General features: G+C 51.5%; 1 protein-coding gene across 2 annotated transcripts; it reads left to right on the plus strand.

The window, feature by feature from the left end:
- Nucleotides 1-5288: 5288 nt before the first annotated feature.
- LOC127586475 (ephrin type-B receptor 3-like) lies at nt 5289-15589 on the plus strand. Of its 2 annotated transcripts, XM_052044480.1 has the most exons (4): nt 5289-5431; nt 7874-7938; nt 12554-13229; nt 14140-15586. In XM_052044480.1, the coding sequence occupies exons 1-4, from the start codon at nt 5380-5382 to the stop codon at nt 14457-14459; spliced, it is 1113 nt and encodes a 370-aa protein (XP_051900440.1). In that variant the 5' UTR covers nt 5289-5379; the 3' UTR covers nt 14460-15586. The 2 variants fall into 2 exon arrangements, with proteins under 2 accessions (XP_051900440.1, XP_051900441.1); XM_052044481.1 differs by lacking the exon at nt 7874-7938 and having other exon boundaries at nt 5305-5431; nt 14140-15589.
- The last annotated feature ends 6723 nt before the right edge of the window (nt 15590-22312 follow it).

Genomic DNA, 22312 nt, shown 5'->3' on the forward strand with positions numbered 1-22312 from the left:
CACCAATCCCACATTAATTTTTTTTTATTCTGCACACATTCCCATCAACAAACCCCCCCCCCCCCAGATTCTACCCCCCACAAACTAGGGGGCAATTTATAGCGGACAATTAACCCACTGACCCCTGCACATTGTTGGGATGTGGGAGGAAATCGGAGCACCCACACGGTCACAAGGAGAATGTGTAAACTCCACACACACACACACACAAACACACACACACACACACACACACACACACACACACACACACACACACACACACACTTAGACAGTGCCAGAGGTCGGGATCGAACCCATGCCTCTGGTGCTGTGAGGTAACGGCTCTACCTGCTGAGCCACAGCAGTGTTCCTCTCCAATGGGGACAAGCAGCAGAGTCCAAAAATAAGAGTCAGACCTTTCAAGAGAAAGGTCCACATGCAGAGGGAGGTTGATAGAAGTTCGAGACTTCCTTCTGCAGATGGTTGTTGATGAAAGGTCGATTAATTTTAAGCCTGATATCAGTAGATTTTTTTATATAACAGCATTATGGAATACGAGGTAAGGGAGGTTCGGTACTTCAATACTCCTCTTCCCTGCTAGAGGGCATGCACTTAAAGTGAGAGGGGGAAAGTTTAAAGGAGATGTACGGGGCAAGTTTTCTTACACAGAAAGTGGTGAGTGCCTGGAACGCACTGCCGGCAGAGGTTGTGGGGGCAGATACGTTAGGGACATTTAAGAGACTTTTAGATTGACACATGAATGATAGAGAAATAGGGGGCTCTGTGGGAGGGAAGGGTTAGATAGATCTCAGAGCAGGATAAAATGTCGGCACAACATTGTGGGCCGAAGGGGCTGTACTGTGCTGTAGTGTTCTATGTTCTGTTTTAAATGCCCCACCTTCGTACCTCTACACCCCCACCTCAATGAATTCTGAGCCCGGCATGATGCCGGGCTTTTTTTCCGCGGCCTCTGCCTCCGTGCCTTCTTCTTCAGTAGGGAGTCCTCTCCACCTTCTGATGACCTGTTCTCCTGCCTCCAGCCCTCTTCTTCGACCTGGGCTCCCCACCGGGCCCGTTACCTTCCCTGGACCTATTCATAGCCGACTGTCTGTTTCTCTCACCCACTCCAATGTCACCCCTTCTGAACGCTCTGCTCTCCACTCCCTCCACACCAACCCTGACATTGTCATCAGACCAGCCAACAAAGGTGGTGCTGTGGCAGTCTGGCACCGACCTCTACCTTGCAGAGGCCAGACGCCAAACCTCAGACACTTCCTCCTACCTACCCCTGAACCATGACCCCACCAAGGTCCACCAGGACATTATCTCCCGCACCATCACCTCGGGAGATCTCCCCCCCACAGCTACCAACATGATAGTCCCGCAACCTAGGACTGCCCGTTTCTATCTCCTCCCCAAAATCCACAGGAAGGACTGTCCTGGCAGACCTGTTGTCTCCGCATGCTCCTGCCCCGCTGAGCTCGTATCCGTGTACCTGGACACGATCCTGTTCCCCTAGTCCAATCCCTTCCCACCTATGTCTGTGACACCTCACACGCTCTCCAACTCTTCCATAGCTTTAAGTTTTCTGGCACACACAACCTCATCTTTGCCATGGACGTCCAGTCCCTATCTACCTCCATTCCCCATCATGACGGCCTCACCACCCTCCGCTTCTTTCTTGATCGGGGACAGAACCAGTCCCCTTCCACTAAGACTCTCCTCCGCCTGGCTGAACTTGTCCTCACCCTAAACGACTTCACTTTCAATTCCTCTCACTTTCTACAGACCAAGGGCGTAGCTATGGACACTCGCATGGGGCCCCAGCTATACCTGCCTCTCCGTTGGCTACATTGAACAGTCTCTGTTCCAAGCCTACTCCGGCCCCATTCCTCAACTCTTTCTCCACTACATCGACGACTGCATTGGTGCGACCTCTTGCACCCGTGCAGAACTTGACAGTTGCGTAAATTTCACCACAAATTTTCACCTTGCTCTCCAATTCACTCGGACCATCTCTGACACCCCTCTCTCCGTCCTCGATCTTTCCATCTCCCTCTCAGGAGATTCCTTATCGACCGACATCTTCTACAAACTCACTGATGCCCACAGCTACCTCGATTACAGCTCCTCCCACCCCATCTCTTGCAAGGATGCAATCCCTTTCTCTCAATTTCTCCATCTCTGCCGCATCTGCTCCCATGACGAGGCTTTCCACTCCAGGACATCCGAGATGTCCAACTTCACACTAACCATGGCTTCCCCCCTACTGTGGTTGAGAGAGCTCGCACCCACATCTCTGCCATTTCCCACAACTCTGCTCTCACCCCCACCCCTTCCAGACCCAACAAGGATAGGGTCCCCTTAGTCCTCACGTTTCATCCCACCAGCCTACGTATCCAACACATCATTCTCCGCCACTTCCGCCATCTCCAACGGGACCCCACCACCAAGCATATCTTCCCCTCCCCACCCCTTTCTGCCTTACGCAGGGACCGCTCCCTCCACAACTCCCTAGTTCACTCCTCCCCCCCGCCCCACCCATCCCACTCCCACCCCAGGGACTTTCCACTGCCCCTGCCACAGGTGTAACACCTGCCCCTACACCACCTCCATCCAGGGACCCAAACAGTCCTTTCAGGTGAGGCACAGATTTACCTGCACCTCCCCTAATATCATCCACTGTATTCGGTGCTCCAAGTGTGGCCTCCTCTGCATTGGGGAGACCAAACGCAGACTAGGTGACCGCTTCGCGGAACACCTGCGCTCCGTCCGTAACCGCGACCTGCATCTCCCTGTTGCCAGTTACTTCAACTCCCCCTCCCACACTATCACTGACATGTCAGTCCTCGGCCTCCTCCACTGCCGGGGGAAGTCCAAGTGCAAACCGGAGGAACAGCGCCTCAGTTTCCATCTTGGGACCTTGCAGCCTAACAGCGTGAACATTGAATTCTCCCACTTTAAGGAATCCCCACACCCTCCCCACACCCTCCCCACACCCTCCCCACACCACGCCCCACACCCTCCCCACACCCTCCCCACACCACGCCCCACACCCTCCCCACACCCTCCCCACACCACGCCCCAACCATGTCTCTTCTTTTCTTCCTTTTCCCAGCCTCGCTCTCTTTCCACCCTTCTATCCTCCTTTCCTGTGACCCATCCCCCGGTGGACCTGCTCTCCCCTCCTCCCCCGCACCTGCCCGTCACTATCCCTTACCTGCATCTCCCTATCACCACCTTGTGCCCACCCCGCCTCCCCTCTTTTGTCCACCCATCACTGCTCTGCTTTTCCCTCCTATATATCGGGCTTCCCCTTTTCCTATCTTCAGTCCTGAAGAAGGGTCCTGACGCGAAATGTTGACTACCTGCTTTTCTCCACGGATGCTGCCCCTGGCCTGCTGAGTTCCTCCAGCGTCATTGTGTTTTTCGTCTAGATATTCCAGCATCTCCAGGATAGCTTCCATTCAAATGCCTACCTCATCATGGCCCTTGCACCTTATTGTCTGCCTGCACTGCACTTTCTCTGTAACTGGAACACTATATTCTGCATCCTGCGATTGTTTTTCCTTTTGTACCACCTCAATGTGCTTATGTATAGAACAATCTGTCTGGATGGCACGCAGACAAAAGCTCTTCCCTGTATCTTGATACATGTGACAATAATAAACCAATTACCAATTACCTCTGGTTCTGGTGTCTTACCTACTGTAAGTCCAGTTTGTTTTATGTGTTCATTCAAAGGCTGAGCCATTGCCCATTCCTTGTTGCCCTTGAGGAGGTGCCTTTTGGAACCACTGCAGTCCTTGAGGTGTGGGTACACCCTCAATGTTGGTCGGGAGGGAGCTCCAGGGCGTTGTGTCCCAGTGACGGTGAAGGAACGGTGACAAATCTCCAAGTCAGGATGGTGTGAATGTATCCAGTATCTCAACATCCCCTCTTCCCTGGTGAAGGCAGAGGCAAGGTGCTTGTCAGGTACCGTAACAATGCCCTTCACCTCCATACACACGTTCCCACTTTTGTCATCGACGGGTCCCGGTTCTCCACGCACAACCCTTTCACTGTCTACGTGCCAAAAGAACAGTTCTGGATACCCGTCTACGTTGGCCGCTGATGAACTGTGGGACTTTGCAAAAGTGGGAGAGGTGAGTGATTCTGGAAAGACAAGGTAACTTAACCAAATAAAAGCTTACACTTTTCTTTTAGAAGCAGTTGACATCCTGTCGTTGCGTGGGATCTTGCTGTGCGCAGATCATCCGCCAGGCTCCAACTGTAGCTGCACTCGAAGGGCCAGCCTGTTAGCTGCAAAGGTCCTCTGGGGTGTGATAAGGTTGGGAAGGTCAGGTCAAGCCTGGTGATCAAGTCGAGTTTACTGTCATCTGCACAAGTCCATGCGTGCACGGGTGCAATGAAAAACTTACTTGCAGCAGCATCACAGGCACAGAGCATCAGAGACGCATCATTCACATGAAAAACATCAATTAAACATAAATTGTACACAATTTTTTACAAGAAAGAACACAATTAGAACAAAAAAAGCAAAGTTAATTGCAGTGCAAAGTGGTCACAGTGTTACTATACTGAGGTAGTGATTAGGGTTGTGCAGGTTGGTTCAAGAACTGAATGGTTGAAGGGAAGTAGCTGTTCCTGAACCTGGTGGTGTGGGACTTCAGGCTTCTGTACCTCCTGCCCGATGGGAGCTGCGAGAAGATGGCACGGCCCGGATGGTGGGGATCTTTGATGATGGATGTTGCCTTCTTGAGGCAGCACCTCCTGTAGATACTCCTGCTGGTGGGGAGGGATGTGCCCGTGATGTGTTGGGCTGAGTCCACTACTCTCTGCAGCTTCTTACGTTCCTGTGTGTTTGAATTGCTGTACCAGACCGTGATGCAACCAGTCAGGATACTTTCAACAGTACCTCTGTAGGAGTCTGTGAGAGTGTTCAGTGACAAGCCGAACCTCCTTAACTTTCTGAGAAAGTAGAGACATTGGCGCGCCCAGTTTGTGGTTGCATCTATGTGCCGGTCCCAGAGAGAGGGACATCCAGATCGCCATGGCCAACAGCCTGTGAGTTGTGACTCCCCAGGAACCATAGAGTGGCCTCACTGTCCCTTTGCAGCTCAGTGCTGTGACTATCACACTGCTGCCGTGACCCATCGCCCTCTGTGTGACTGCTCTCACGCAACGTGACTCTACAAACTCTAGTTCTTTCTTTAACATCAATCAGCGAGCGGGTGGACTTTGAGCCACCCAATGCCAGTGGTGGGACCAGTGCGGGGGGAGGAGGAGGGGTGAGGGCAGTCACACAGAATGCAACAGGAGTGATAATCACAGCTCGGAGCTGCAGTGAGTCCACTCTACAGATCCTGTGGGGTCCTAACTCAAAGGCTGTTGGCCATGGAGATCTGGGTGCCCCTCTGCTTTGTTTCCACAGCTCTGGCTTTCGACGGTAAGATTTAAGATGTGATTTATCCAGCGTAAAGTTTTGGACTCAATCATATAGAGAACTCTGGCGCAGCGGGTAGAGCCGCTGCCTCACAGCCCCAGAGACCCGGGTTCGATCCCGACCTCCGGCGCTGTGTGTGTGTGTGTGTGTGTGTGTGTGTGTGTGTGATTGTGTGTAGTTCGCACGTTCTCCCTGTGACCGGGTGTGTTTCCCCCGGGGCTCCGGTTTCCCTCCCGCGTCCCAACAACGTGCGGGGTCAGTGGGTTAATCGGCCCCCCTAGTGTGAGGGTGAGAATTGGGGGGGGGGGGGGGAGTGGGGTAGTTGATGGGAGTGTGGGGAGAATGAAATGGGATCGGTGTAAGTGGGTGGTTGATGGTCGGCCCGGACTTGGTGGGCCGAAGGGCCTGTTTCCGTGCTGTGTGACTCGATGACATTTATGACACAGGAGACCATTTGGTCGGTGTTGCCGGTAGGAAGATTAAAAAGTTTAATGGTGTAACTTCAGATAACAAACAGAGATTTGTCAGGAGGAGGAAAGGTGAATTTAAAAGAATGTAATTGTTATATCAACGGGTTAGGAAGGGTCTAGACAATTAATGGGACCAGCAGAGGTGGGCTGTCCCGTAGACAAATCAGAAGTTTGCATTTTAAATCTTGTTTTGCTGTTTTTAACAGTAAAGCAGATATTAAAAAATTTAGCCTCAGCCTATCTCAGGCTAATAACGATGGTTTTTTTAAAGCATTTTACTGCAGACGAGGTTTTAAATGCAATCAATGGTTTTAACCAGGGCACAGCTCCTGGCTGATTGGTGGTTCATTGGACACGATTCGTAAAATGGACATCGACATGTTAATTAGACTGCACTCTTCTTCAGTTCATTTTGTGGTAAAATTCCAACTAGCATCAAGAGCAGTCACAAAGTCCTTATTCCAAAGTCGGACAACCCAATTAAACTCCAGGGAATAGATAATTGGTATCCTATTACAACTGGGCCTATGTTACGTAGAACACAGAACAGGACAGCACTGGACAGGCCATTCACCCCACGATGTTTGTGCCGATCTTGACGCCAATTTATACTAAATGTGTATCATCCACATCCCTCCACTCCCTTCATATTCATGTGTCTATCTAAAAGCCTCTTAAACTTCACCAAATTGCCTGCTACCCCTGGTAACCCATACCAGGCACCTACCGCTCTCTGCGTAAAAAACTTGCCCCTCACATCGCCTTTAAACTCCACCCCCCCCCAACCTTAAAACAATGTCCTCTGGTGCTTGACATTTCTACCCTGGAGAAAAGATTTTGACTGTCTACCCTATCGATGCCTCTCATAATTTTAAAAACCTCTATCAGGTCTCCCCTCAGCCTCCGATGCTCTGTCTCTTTTTGAGACCAGTGAAGGTATTGGCAGAGGCAATCGCCCTAAAGATCCGGGTTTGTCGTGGATACCCCTGGGTGTAATGAGAACTGGGGTATTTTGAGAAGCTTAATGACAGGGACCAAGAAGAAGTATAAAGGTTGGGCGGTTGTTTTTATTGACCTGGCCAAGCATTTGATAAAGGGCCACCCTCCAGGCTGCTCGAGAGGTCCCCGGGGGTCAGGGATCAGCTCTCTGACCCTCTCTGGGTTTGGAGGTCGTCCAGGGACCTGGGAAGCCCAGCTCAGCTCTGTGAGGGTCAGGGTGCTCCACTCCTTGATGCTCCCTGGGATGGTATTTACCTGGTCGTTGTCAGGTTGTTTTCTGTGGGATCTTGCCGTGCGCACATTGGCAGCGGTTGTTCCGAGCATCAGGATCAAGGGAAAAAATCAACTGCAGATGCTGGAAATCTGAGATAAAATGTTGGAAACACTCAGCAGGTCAGGCAGCGTCTGTGGAGATGGGAACAGTTTTGTTTTGGGGCTAACATCCTCCATCAGAACCCAGGAAGCGAGAATCAAGTTAGTCTGTGTGGGGGAGGGGCGATGGGTGGGGCAAAGTGAAGTCCTCTGATAGGATGAAATAATCGGGCAGTTCAGGTGAGATTAATAAAACCAGAAAACGGCATACATACCCAGCAGGTCAGTCAGCACCTGCGGAGAAAGGAACAGTCATCATTTCAGGTCTCTAGAACCAAAACGTTGACTGTTTCTCTGTATTCGCCCAGACGCTGACCGACCTGCTAAGTGTTTACACCATCTCCTGTTTTTATTTCAGATTTCCAGCATCTGCAGCTCTTCTGATTTTCGTTTTAAGATCAGATGAAGCCTCTTCATCTGCGTAACGCGCCGGTGACGTTGCACCGTCGGTGTCATCAAAACACACGGAAAAGGGGGAGGAAGGGATGACGGGCAAAAACACAAACAGGAAGACGGAATGTCTCAACTAAAGATGGAGGCAGCACTTTGAGGGGTTGTGAAAGGCGCTATAGAAATGCAAGTCTTTCCCTTTTCTCTCTGACAGAGGTGTTGATGGACACTCAATTGGAGACAGAGGAGCTGAACTGGCTGGTACTGCCCAGCAGTGGGGTAAGGTGCCAACTTTCACCAACCTTCTGTCATCTCTCTGGAGCGTAGGAGGCTGAGAGTCACAGAGCTGTATACAGCACAGAAACAGGCCCTTCGGCCCACCTATGCCGATCTATACCTATCCCACTTGCCTGCATTTGTTCCACATCCCTCTGTGCCCTGCTCAGTCAAGTACCTGTCCAGGTGGCTCTTAAACCTTGTTACTGTTCCTGCCTCCACCACCTCCTCCTGTCAGCTCATTCCAGACACCAACTACCCTTAGTGTGAAAGGTTTACCCCTCAGGTCCCCTTTAAACTACTCCCTCTCACCTTAAACCTATGCCCTCTAGTTTTAGACCCTGGGACACCGGCTGTCTCCCCTCTCTATGCCTCTCGTAATTTTATACACCTCTCTTGTGTCACCTCTCAGCCTCCTTCGCTCCAGGGAAAACAGACCCAGCCTATTCAGTCTCCTTATAACTCAAGCCCTCCAATCCAGATAACATCCTTGTGAACCTTCACTGCACCCTCTCCAGCTGAATCCCATCCTTCCCGTCGTGTGGTGACCAGAACGTCACACAACACTCCAGCTCCAGCGTCTTGTACAACTGTAACATGACGTCCCGACTCTTGTACTCGATGCCTTGACTGCTGAAGTCAAACATGCTGTATGCCTTCCTCACCGCCCCTTCCACTTACAAGGAACTAGGTATCTCTACCCCAAACTCTCTCTGCTCAATAACTCCCCAGGGTCCTGCCACTCACTGTGTACGTCCTGCCCTGGTTGAACTTCCCAAAATACATAACTTTGTGCTTGAGTTAAATTCTGCCTGCCAGTCCCTTCCGCACTTTGCCCAGTTGTGGCAACCTTCTTCACTGCCCACCACACCACCAGTGTTGGTGTGGTCCACAAACTCACTCATCATTGCTACCTGCACTGTCATCCAAATCGTTATGCGACAAACGACAGAGGACCCAGCACCGATCTCTACGGAACACCACTGTTCACGGGCCTCCGGTCTGAACAACAACCCTCCACTGCCGCCCTCTGCCTCCTACCACCAAGCCAATTTTGTGTCCAATTTGCTAACTCACTCTGGATCCCACCTGTTCTAACCTTCTGGACGATGTCTATGCTCTTCATAAACTTTTTTTATAGAGATTTATGAGGGACATAGATCGGGTTGATGGTCGGGGTCTGTTTCCCAGGGCAGAGGAGTCTAGAACTAGAGGGCACAGGTTTAAGGTGAGAGGGGAGATATTTGAAGGAACTTTGAGGGCTAAGTTGTTCAGAGTGTGGTGGTTATCTGGAGTGAGCTGCCAGAGGAGGAGGTGGAGGCAGATATGCTTCCAATGTTTAGAAGGCGTTTGGACAGGTACTTCCATGGGAAAAGTGTGGAGGGACACACGTCAAATGCAGGCAAGTGGGACTAGTGTGGATAGGCATGGTGGTCAGCAGGGACGAGGTGGGCCGAAGAGCCTGTTTCGATGCTGTGATCCTAGGAGGCAGGCTTCACTGGAGACTTTCCCTCGAGGGGTGTCCCCTCACTGAGCTAAACACCTTCCCCGGGGCTGGCACCGAGCTAGCCAATCATGGCCACAGGTGGGCAGGGCATGAATGATCAACCTCCAATGGATGTCCCCGTACTGATCCCAAGCCCCATCCAATCCCAGCCTCCTGTAGCCCGTCCCAACGAGGTGGGACTGGGAAACTGTGGTCGAGGTGGGGTCGTCCTCTGAAGAACGTGGGAGAACTTTAACGCAGTAACTCGGGAACTGAGGAGGGTTTCCGCGGGGGTGGAAGTGACCCCCTAACCAGAGGCTGAAGATAATTACATAGAACAGAAAACAGTCCAGCACAGGAACAGGCCCTTCGGCCCACCATGTCTGTGCCGACCAAGATGCCAAATTCAACTAAACCTATCTGCCTGCACATGATCCATATCCCTCCCTTCCCTGCCTGTTCATGTGTCTGTCTAACAACCTCTTAACTCCCACGATCATATCCACCCCCACCACCACCCCGGCAGCGTGTTCCAGGCCCCACCACTCTCTGTGTAAAAAACCTTGCCCTGCACATCTCCTTTAAACTTTCCCTCTCTCACCTTAAACCTATGCCCTCTGGTATATTTGACATTTCTACCCTGGGAACAAGACTACCTACCTATCTGTTCCTCTCAGAATTTTATAAAGCCCTATCAGGTCTCCCCTCAGCCTCCGACGCTCCAGAGAAAACAACCCAAGTTTGTCCAACCTCTCCTTATAGCTCATACCCTCTAATCCAGGCAGCATCCTGGTGAACCTCTTCTGCACCCTCTCCAAAGCCTCCACACCCTTCCTGTGATGGGGCGACCAGCTGCACGCAATAATTGGCCAAATAATGGAAAGGGAGATGAAGTGAGATGGTTTTAATGTGGCAACTTGTTAAGATCTGCAGTGTGCTGTCTTGAAATGTGATGGGAACAGATTTAACGATAAAAACATAAAATACTAGAAACACACAGCAGGTCAGGCTGCATCTGGGGGAAGAGAAACAGAGCGACCGTTTCAGGTTGAAGGAGAGACAACAGCCTGCAGACACTGGAATCTGGAGCAACAAACAGTGGGTCGAGCAGCATCTGTGGAGGGGAAAGGAATTGTTGACGTATCGTGTTGAGACCCTGCATCAGGACTGAGAGTGGAGAGGGGAGACGGCCGTTATAAAGGGGAGAGGCAGAGTGGTGAGATGTGAGCCCGAGGTGATCGGTGGACTGTCCTGTCTCACCGCTCCCCCTCTCCGCTCTCAGTCCTGCTGCAGGGTTTCGACCTGAAACGTCGACAATTCCTTCCCCCCCCCACAGATGCTGCTCGACCCGCTGAGTTCCTCCAGCAGATTGTTTGCTGTTTCAGGTTGAAGACCCTTCATTAGAATGGATTTTCACAGATTCAACAGCAACTTTCAATCGTCAGTAATTTTCTGATCTCCCCGGGTTCGCAAAGGAGCCGGGATCCTAAAGAATCCTCTGTGACGCAAAGATTTGTTCAGTGGAGGACACAGTGAACCCTTGACTGCCCTCAGGGTGTCAGCTGCTACTGATAAGATAAGATCAGATATCTTTATTAGTCACATGTACATCGAAACACAGAGTGAAATGCATCTTTTGCATAGAGTGTTCTGGGGGCAGCCCGCAAGTGTCGCTATGCTTCCGGCGCCAACATAGCACGCCTACAGCTTCCTAACACGTACATCTTTGGAACGTGGGAGGAAACCAGAGCACCCGGAGGAAACCCACGCAGACACAGGGAGAATGTACAAACTCCTTACAGACAGCGGCGGGAATTGAACCCGGGTCACTGGCGCTGTAAAACGTTATGCTAACCGTTACACTAGATGACAGCTGCTTGTCACTCTCCTCCCAGTGAGGAATCAAAAGCAAATTGCAATTGTTTGGACAAGCTGGAACGTACAGCACAGTGGGCACAGCAGGTAGAGCCACTGCCCCACAGCGCCAGAGACCTGGGTTTGATCCTGACCTCCGGTGCTGTCTGTGTGTGTGGAGTTTGCACTTTCTCCCTGTGCTCCGGTTTCCTCCCACATCCCAACGACATGCGGGGTCGGTGGGTTAATTGGCTGCTGTAAATTCCCTTCCCCTAGTATGTGGGTGAGGAGGTAGAATCTGGGGGGAGTTGATGGGACTGTGGGGAGAATATAACGGGATAGGTGTAAATGGGTGCTTGATGGTCGGCACGGACTCAGTGGGCTGAAGGGTCTGTTTCTGTGCTGTAGATCTATAACAAGCTGAAACACAACTGAGTCATACAACTGCCTTTAATGCTGACTGTACAGCACAGGTACACAGGTCGTTTTTGTCCAGTTTAAGTGGCTTATTTCTTTCACAGATTCATCCCCATTAACCCAATCAAAAAATCTGTTAAATATTACAGGTTTTCACAAATTTGTGTCTCCAAATGTGCTTCCTAAACCTTGTTGTAATAGATGAAACCCTTACAAAGGAACAGATTACATTGAGTAATGACCCTTCATTGTGGCAAAGATTTGTTAAGTGAATCAAAAAAATAAACTGCTGGAGGAAATCAGCGGGTCGAGCAGAATCTGTGGAGGCAGAGGGGTGGTCAATGTTTTGTGTCGAGACTGTGAATTGGGATCAGGATCAGTCTTGATTTTTAAACAATAGCTGTTTGAGCAACTCGACCCTGTTTGCTGTTTGACTAAAATTAGACATTGTTTGCTGTTTGAACAACTTGACCCTGTTTGCTGATTGAGCAACTAAACTCTGTTTGCTGATTGAGCAATTAGCCTCTGTTTGCTGATTGAGCAACTAGATTCTGTTTGCTAATTGAGCAACTGGACTGTCTGCTGATTGAACAACTCGACACTGCCATTTCAGCAATTCATTTTGGGAAAGGAGACCAAATCCTCTTACCTGGAACCTTTGACTTCTGGTCTCAGACACCTCTGCCACAGGGAAAGGTTTCTCACCTTCCACCCTATCTACACCTCTCCTAGTTCTGTGCACGACCTGCTTGGGAGATAGTTTTCCAACTTTCCCAGCTTTCTCGGGATCTGTGGGAGTGTTTCTCTCTCTCTCTCTCTCTCTCTCTCTCACTCTCTCTGTCCCTTGTTCTCTCCTGGCAGTGGGAGGAGGCTGTAGCGGTGGACAAGAACTTTGAGACCACACGGACATACCGGGTGTGTAACATGGAACTCCCCAACCAGGACAACTGGCTGCGCAGCGGATTTATCCGGCGGGGAGAGGCTCGGCTAGTCTATGTGGATCTGAGGTTCTCCGTGCGGGACTGCAGGTCCTTCCAGGGGGCCGCCGGCTTCTGCAGGGAGACCTTCACCCTCTACCACCGCCAGTCGGACTCCGAGGAGGCCGTCTCAGCCTCCAGCGCCGAGGAACTGAGGGCGGCGTACGCCAAGGTGCTGGAGGTGGGCGCCGATCACGTCTTCACCCTGGGGGGGAGCGGCCAGGTCAACAGGGCCACGGTGAGGGTGGGGCCGCTCTCCAAGGCGGGCTTCAGGCTGGCTTTCCGGGACCGGGGGGCGTGCATCAACCTGCTCTCCGTCCGGGCCTACTTCAAGAAGTGCCCGGCCACCGTCACCAACCTGGTCCACTTCCCCGAGGCGGCAACGGGGGAGGGGCCATCCTCCCTGGTGGTGGTGCCCGGCTCCTGTGTGCCCAACGCCGAGGAGGGAGCCGTCCCACTCAAGATGTACTGCGGTGGCGAGGGCGACTGGGTGGGAGCAACCGGGGCCTGCAGGTGTCGCCATGGTTACCGGAGCAATGAGGGGCTCACGGCCTGCACAGGTAATGGGGCCCGCGCCCCCCACACATCTCCCCACCCCCGCACATCCCTACCCCTCACATCCCCCCACTCCGGTATTTCCCCCCACACCCCACCCCCACACATCCCCCCACCCCTCACAGCCCCCCACCCCCTGCGCATCCCCACCCCCTCGCAGCCCCTCACCTCTCATCCCACCCCTCACACTACCTCACATCCCCAATCCCCACCACTCACAGCCCCCCGCATTCCCCCCACCCCCGCACATCCCTGCACCCTCACACCCCCCTCACCCCCACCCTCAACCCCAACTCCCACCACACACCCCCACCCCTTCACACACACCCTCACCCCCCGCAAATCCCACCATCCCCCCCACCCCCTCAGACACCTCACAAACACCCCCACTGACCCCTCTCCCATGCATGGGGCTCGACCAGCAGATTTCCCCCAAATACTGAGAAGTCGGAAGTCGTTGCCCAGTCACAGACTCTCCTCCCACGCTCAGCGCCCTCCCTCCCCATCTCAGACTGCACGTTCATCCTTCGATCTATACAAGATCGCCTGATTCCACCCCTCTTGGAATGGCAGAGAACTGAAGGTCCACCAGGAGGGCACTTGGCCCATTCTGTCTGTGCTAGTCAAGGAAAACGGTCCCCAACCAAATTGTACCATCCACCATTGGGTCCATAACCCTGCTGGTCATGGTTCTTCAAGTGAACACCCTAGCACTGTGTAAATGTGGGAGGGGTTTCTGACTCAGGCAGTGAGTTCTGGACCCCCATCTCCTCCCTAATTCTCCTCTTTGTTAAAACCTCAGCACCCGGCTTTTTGACCCCATGGGACTCCAACCTTCCTGCATCTCAGCCTCTCACAACTTTATTCCTCGGTTAACTCCACTTCCTAAATCATCCCACTGTCCCCTTTCCACAGAGATCAAGGATCATGTGACGCTCTCCCATGTCCAATCTTCCCGGGATGCCTCGGGCCCCTCCTGCGGCCGATTGGAAGACCAGAATGCCCTACTGCGAGCCAATGGGCGTCTGCTGAAGGAACAGGCCGCGACCTTGGAACAACTGGCACGGGCAGTGGAGACACTCAGTGCCAACATCAACGCCATCTTGCGGAGGGTTCCTGGGCTCCTGGAAGGAAAACCCCACCTCGTGGCCGAGGGTGGATCCTCGCCGGTCCCTGATCTCAGAGACGAGGAGAGAGTGCAGGGGCACAGAGATGAGGCCGGACCTCCCAACTAACGCCACAGAAGTTGGAAGACGCAGCAGACTGTGGACGCTGGAGCAAAGAGCTGCTGGAGGAACTCAGCCGGTCGGGCAGCATCCGTAGGGAGGGGAAGAAAGGAGTTGTCGGCGTTTCGAGTCGAGACCTTGTGTGGAGAGGGACGTCGGCTGGTCTCCCTCCATCACCCAACTCCAACCTCCCCCCATCTCCTCTCCCCCACCCCCCCCAATGCCATCTGAAGCTCCTTGTCGCCAGCCATTCCAATTCCCCTCCCCGTTCCCCCACCGAGCTGTCTGTCCTCAGCCTCCTCCACTGCCAGGGTGAGGCCAAACGCGAACCAGAGGAACGCCCCCTCGCATCCCCCCCGGGGAGTCTACACCCCGACGGCAGGGACATTGTAACCTGCTCCCCCTCCGTCCCTTTTCTCCCTCGTCCTGATCCACCCAGCTCCCCCCACACCCACCCCACCCCCCCCATCACAGCCTTTCCCCTCCCCCAGCCACCATCTGCCCAGCACCCACACCCCCTCCCACTGGGTCCCCTCCCCCCCCCCCACTGTTCCCATCTGCCCTCCTCACCTCCCTTATTTGGTTCCATGCTCCACCCTCTCCCATCAGATCCCACCACCTGTCACCTCCATCTCTCACCTCCCGGCCTCTGTCGCTGTTCCCGCCCTCCCCTCCTCCATCTGCCTATCCCCCCCCCCCCCTCCTCACCTGGATCCACCTATCACCTGCCCCAGCCTTTCCTTCCACCTCTTTACCCCGGCCATCTCCCCTCTACTCTTCAAGTCCGGATGAAGGGTCTCGACCCGAAATGTTGACCACCCATTTCCCTCCACAGATGCTGCCCGACCCGCTGAGTTCCTCAAGCATCTTGTTTGTTGCTCTTAATTCCATCCCAAGGCACCTGTGACATCAGAATCAGGTTTATTATCGCTGATATATGTTGTAAAATTTGTTGTTTTGTGGCAGCAGTACAGTGCAAGACATAAAAATTACTGTAAGTTACCAAATAAATAAATAGTGCAAGAGAGGAATAACGAGGTGGTGTTCATGGGTTCATGGACCGTTCAGAAATCTGATGGCGGAGGGGAAGAAGCTGTTCCTGAAACGTTGAGTGTGGGTCTTCAGGCTCCTGTACCTCCTCCCCGATGGTAGTAATGTGAAGAGGGCATGTCCCGGATGGTGAGGGTCCTTTATGATGGATGCCGCCTTCTTGAGGCACCACCTCTTGAAGATGTCCTCGATGGTGGGGAGGGTTGTGTCTGTGATGGAGCTGGCTGAGTCTACAACCCTCTGCAGCCTCTTGCGATCCTGCACATTGGAGCCTCCACACCAGGTGGTGATGCAACCAGTCAGAACGCTCTCCACCGTACATCTGTAGAAATTTGCAAGTGTCTTTGGTGACGTACCGAATCTCTTCAAACTCCTAAAGTAAAGCCGCTGGCATGCCTTCTTTGTGATTGTATCAATATGTTGGGCCCAGGAGAGATCCTCTGAGATGTTGATGCCCAGGAATTTGAAGCTGCTCACCCTTTCCACCGCTGACCCCTCAGTGAGGACTGGTGTGTGTTCTCCCGACTTCCCCTTCCTGAAGCCCACAATCAGTTCCTTGGTCTTGCTGACACTGAGTGTGAGGTTGTTGTTGCAAAACCACTCAACCAGCCGATCTATCTCACTCCTGTACGTCTCCTCGTCGCCATCTGAGATTCTGCCCACAACAGTGGTGTCATTGGCAAATTTATGGATGGCGTTTGAGCTGTGCCTAGCCACACAGTCATGAGTGCAGAGAGACTAGAGCAGTGGGCTAAGCACGCATCCTTGAGGTGTGCCTGTGTTGATTGTCAGCGAGGAGGAGATGTAACCTCTGATCCGCACTGTAGTCTCTAGATAAGGAAGTCGAGGATCCAGTTGCAGAGAGAGGTACGGAGATTGTGTGAGATGTCCCAAATCTCTGTCCAACAGAGGGAAAAGGGCTCTCTCTCTCTCTCTCTCTCTTTCTCTCGCTCCCTCCCTCCCTCCCCTCTCCCCCTCTCCCTCTCTCTCTCTCTCCGTCCCTCCCGGGACACAGGTCTCTCTCTCTCTCTCTCCGACTGGGCGAACAAGCACACAGACCTTGCTCTTCCTGGGAGGCAACAGGGGCATGGGACCCTGAGGGTTAACAAAAACACAGCCCTTCACTACCCAGGGGAATGGGACATGTGCCCTCTCTCTGCAGGGGGGAACAGGAATGTGGCCCCCTCCCCCCTCAATCATGGGACACCCTCTCTCCTCACTGGGACCCTCTCCCCCTACTAGTTGGGGGGAGGGAAGAGGGGACAAAAGTCCAGGTAACTGTTCCCTCCCCCCTGCATGGGAATGGTGGGCGAGGGGTTGTGTGTGGGGAACAACCCTCTCTGTTGGGGTGGGTGGGGTTCAGAGAGGGGTCCCAGAACCCTGGGAGGGCTCCCGAAGCCCCACCTGTCCTCGGACCACTGCCAGGGATGGCCACCCCTTCCTCACAGGGCAGCCTGATCCAGGGAGGAATGTCCCAATGAATCCTGACATCTGGCCCCGCGAGTAACTCGGGCCTGGGCTTCCCAAACAGGAGCCAGCAGCTCCCAGCCGGAGGAGGGACGGCCCAGAGTTGTACCAAGTACTGGGAATATCAGACTGGAGCCTCCTGACCCCACCGCAGATGGCCAGTCCTATTCTGGGATCCCTCCTCCTACTGTTAGCCCAGTCAGGGTCCACAGACCTTGGTGACCCTGGTTCAAGCAGAGTTATCACCCCAACAACCCCACCAATGACCCTTCCCACATCACACGCGCCAACTTCCCCTCCATCGACTGCACTTCCCACTGCCAACGTAATCAAGGACCCCTCCCACCCCGGCCGTTCTCCCTCCTCCTGTTGGGCAGAAGATACAAGAGCCTGAGGGCACATACCACCAGGCTTAAGGACGGCTTCTACCCCGCTGTTATCAGACTCTTGAATGGACCTCTCACACGCTAAAGATGAACTTTTGACCTCCCAATCTACCTCGTCGTAGCCCTTTCACTTTATTGATTGACCTGCACTGCACTTTCTCTGTAACTGTAACACTATATTCTGCATTCTGTTTACCTTTCTTACTACCTCAATGTACTGATGTACGGAATGACCTGTCTGGATGGCATGCAGACAAAGCTTCTCACTGTATCTCAGTACGTGTGACAATTATAAACTAATTCCAGTCAGGACAGAGTGTAGAATTTAGAATTGAAAAAAACAGGAATTGCTGCAAATACTCAGCAGGTCAGACATGGTTCCCTTATACGATGAGATGGACTCTGACCTCATGATCTACCTTGTTGTAACCTTGCACCTTATTACACTGCACTTTCTCTGTAGCTGTGACACTTTACTCTGTACTGTTATTGTTTTTACCCTGTACTACATTAATGCACTCTGTACTAACTCAATGTAACTGTACTGTGTAATGAATTGACCTGTACGATCAGTATGCAAGACAAGTTTTTCACTGTACCTCGGTACAAGTGACAATAATAAACCGATACCAAACGAGAATTAAAAGTTAATTCTCCACAGTTTTTTTTAAATTCAAACTTTATTCATAATAAAAGAAACTACATACAATAATAAAACAGTTCAAACCTTTACATTCGTGTACAGTTCCATTCTTAGTGTTACCTTTTTATATATACCAAGCACAGCACCGATGCCACACGCGTGGCTTCCTGGGGTGATACTCCAATCCCATATTTACAACATTTGAGGGGCTTCCTCACCTGACCCCGCCCCTCCCTCTCCTGTGGCAGAAGAACCCTAAACTGTCATCCTTCCCCACCGAGCCTTTGCATTGGCTGCGCCCAGCTTCAGTACGTCCCTCAGCACGTACTCCTGCAGCCTGGAATGTGCCAGTCGGTAGCATTCCCCTACGGACATCTCGCAGTGCTGGAAGACCAACAATTTTTGGCATTTTTTCTATTCAAAGCTTGGCTCTGTCCTAACCCTCCCCAAGTAAGTCTCAATCCCCCATCATTCTTTTGTTTGTCAACCTTTACTGGTTTCCACATTAGGGTTAGGGTTAGGGTTAGGAAAGCCTGAGTTTTAAAATCCTCATCCTTGTTTTCAAACCCCTCTGTGGCCTCACCCTTCCCAGTCTCTGTGACCTCCCTCCCTCCACCCCTCCAGTCCTACAACCCCCTCAAGATGGATGTTGTGCTCCACTTCTCCATTACAGCCTCGTTTAAACACGCTGCCATTGGTGTTGGTATTGGTATATTAATGTCACTTGTACCGAGGTCCAGTGAAAAACTTGTCTTGCATACTGATCGTACAGGTCAATTCATTACACAGTGCAGTTACATTGAGTTAGTACGGAGTCCATTGATGTAGTACAGGGTAAAAACGATAACAGTACAGAGTAAAGTGTCACAGCTACAGAGAAAGTGCAGTGCAATAAGGTGCAAGGTCACAACAAGGTAGATTGTGAGGTCAGAGTCCATCTCATCGTATAAGGGAACTGTTCAATAGTCTTATCACAGTGGGGTAGAAGCTGTCCCTAAGTCTGCCGGTACGTGCCCTCAGGCTCCTGTATCTCCTACCCGATGGAAGAGGAGAGAAGAGAGAATGAGCCAGGAGGGTGGGGTCTTTGATTATGCTGGCTGCTTCACCAAGACAAGAGGTAAAAACAGAGTCCGAGGAGGCGAGGCTGGTGTCCGTGATGCGCTGGGCTGTGTCTGCGACTCTCTGCAGTTTCTTATGGTCCTGGGCAGAGCAGTTGCCGTACCAAGCCATGATGCATCCAGATAGGATGCTTTCTATGGTGCATCGGTAGAAGTTGGTGAGAGTCAAAGGGGACAAATTGAATTTCTTCAGCCTCCTGAGGAAGTAGAGGTGCTGGTGAGCTTTCCTGGCCGTGGTGGTTGTGCCTTCAGCTGCCTGAGGCCCCGAGCTCAGGAACTCCCCACCCTAAATCCCTCTTTTCCTCTAAGATGCTCCTTAAAACCCATCGCTCCGAGCAAGCTTTAGATGCACCGTCCTATCTCCTGGTGGCTAAACGTCAAATATTGTCTGAATACAGCCCTCAAGGGACATCATCCCATTGAATCATTGCAGATAATTAGCCTTTCCAAATTTGTTCAGAACTGGCAAGTTCTGCTGAAAAGTTATTGAGCTGAAACATTCACTATTTCCCCCTCTAGCAATCCCGCTGGCTGAGTATTTTCCAGTGTTTCTTTCGGATTTCAAACACCCAAGTTTGTGCCTCACAGATCCAGCATCATTTTCTCTCTGTTTTTCATTCCCCTTCACCCAGCCAGGTCACCTGCAGTTCACAAGCCTTCCAAGTCAAGTTTCAAGGTGAGCTTATTTCAAGTACGGTGAGGTACAGGTACAATGAAAAACTTTCTTACGGCAGCATCACAGGCACGTAGGTTCAGACAACACACAGAAGATGAGTGATACGTCAATTATACAAGACAGTGAAAGAAAAAATTCGGCCTCTCTCACCCACCACCACCACATGTTCCGGCCGGGAACTCCCGGTGGCCAGCCATCTTAATTCCACTTCTCATTCCCACACCGACATGTCCGTCCACAGCCTCCTCTACTGCCAAGTTGAGGCTAGATGACTCATTATTCGTTTTTTTGCACTATTTATTTATTTTGTAAATTTATAGTAATTTTATGTCTTTGCACTGTACTGCTGCCACAAAACGACACATTTCACGTCATAGTAGTGGTTGGCGTAATGCTATTACAGCGCCAATGACCTGGGTTCAATTCCGCCGCTGTCTGTAAGGAGTTTGTAGGTCCCAGAAAATACTAAAACGTTAACTACTTCTCTCTCCACAGATGCTGCCTGACCCGCTGAGTGTTTCCAACAGTGTCTGTTTTTGAACAGAACAATACAGAAACAGACCCTTTGGCCCACCATAATTAAACACCTAACTAAACTAATCCCTTCTGCCTACACAAGGTTCATATCCCTCCATTCCCTGCACATTCATGTGCCTATCTCTCTTAAATGCCTCTATCATATTTACCTCCACCACCACCCCTGGCAGCGCATTCCAGGCACCCACCGCTCTGTGTAAAAAAAAACTTGCCCCACACATCTTCTTTAAACTTACCCCCTCTCACCTTAAATGCATGCCCTCTAGTATTAGACATTTCGACCCTGGGAGATAGAGACCGACTATCTACTCTATCTATGCCTCTCTTGATCTTATAAACCTCTATCAGGTCTCCCCTCAGCCTCTGCCGCTCCAGAGAAAACAACCCAAGTTTGTTCAACCTCTCCTTCTAGCTCATACCCTCTAATCCAGGCAGCATCCTGGTGAACCTGTTCTGCGCCCTCTCCAAAGCTTCCACATCCCTCCTGCAATGGGGCGACCACAACTGAACACAATACTCCAGATGCAGCCTGAGCAGAGTTTTATAAAGCTGCAATGCAACTTCCTGAATCTTGAACTCAATGCCTCGATGTTTTCGTTTCAGGTTTTCAGCATCCGCAGTTTCTTTTTGGTCTCCACCCTTCACAGACCTTTCGTCTCTCTATCCCTCTATTATCGTTGCAACTTAAAGGTCTTTGATTTATAACTTCTTCCGATCTGATGGAAGGCCATTACCCCAATCTTTCATTCTTTCTCTGCAGCTGCTGCCTGACCCACTGAGTCCTTCCTATGTTCTAAGGTTTGGTTGGTTTGATAACAACTTTGCAAGTGACTTGGGGCCGTTTTGTTTTGTTAAAGCTGCCATACAAGTGAAAGTTTTAACAAAACAGAAAATGTTGGAAACACTCGGCAGGTCAGACAACATCTGTGGAAGGAGGAACATTACTTCTCTGTTCCTTTCATATAGACAGCCTCACAAGTTTACAACTCATTGTCCTCAGTCCCTTACTCTACTCCCTATACACTCACGACTGCGTGGCCAGATTCTGCTCTAACTCCAGATGATACCACTGTAGTGGGCTGAATCTCCAATAATGATGAGTCGGAGTACAGGAAGGAGATAGAGAGATTAGTGACATGGTGTCATGACAACAATTTTGAAACAGTGTCTCTACCTTCCCAATTCCTGTGATGAAATTCTCTTGGGGTCTGGAATAAATAGTAGAGATCATATACTACAGAAACAGGCCCCTCGGCCCACAAATCTTCATTCACCGTGAAGGGACTCAACCAGAAACATAGACTGTCCATTTCCCTCCACAGATGCTGCCTGACCCTCAACGTCAACAAGACCAAGGAACTGATTGTGGACTTCAGGAAGGGGAAGTCGGGAGAACACACACCAGTCCTCACTAGGGGGTCAGCGGTGGAAAGGGTGAGCAGCTTTAAGTTCCTGGGTGTCAACATCTCAGAGGATCTATCCTGGGACCAACACATTGATGCAATCATGAAGAAGGCTCTACTTCATTAGGAGTTTGAGGAGATTTGGAATGTCACCAAAGACGCTCGCAACTTTCTGAAGATGTATGGTGGAGAGCATTCTGACTGGTTGCATCACCGCCTGGTGTGGAGGCTCCAATGCACAGGATCACAAGAGGCTGCAGAGGGTTGTAGACTCAGCCAGCTCCATCACGGGCACAACCCTCCCCACCATCGAGGACATCTTCAATAGTCGGTGCCTCAAGAAGACAGCATCCATCACTAAGGGCCCTCACCATCCGGGACATGCCCTCTTCTCATTACTACCATGGGGGAGGAGGTACAGGAGCCTGAAGACCCACACTCAACATTTTAGGAACAGTTTCTTCCCCTCCGCCATCAGATTTCTGAACAGTCCACGAAAACTACCTCATTATTTCTCTCTTGCACTATTTGTTTATTCAGTAACTTACATTAATTTTTACCTCTTGCACTGTACTGCTGCCT

Source organism: Pristis pectinata, chromosome 37 (genome assembly GCF_009764475.1).
Source record: "Pristis pectinata isolate sPriPec2 chromosome 37, sPriPec2.1.pri, whole genome shotgun sequence".
In the NCBI taxonomy this organism is placed as follows: domain Eukaryota; kingdom Metazoa; phylum Chordata; class Chondrichthyes; order Rhinopristiformes; family Pristidae; genus Pristis; species Pristis pectinata.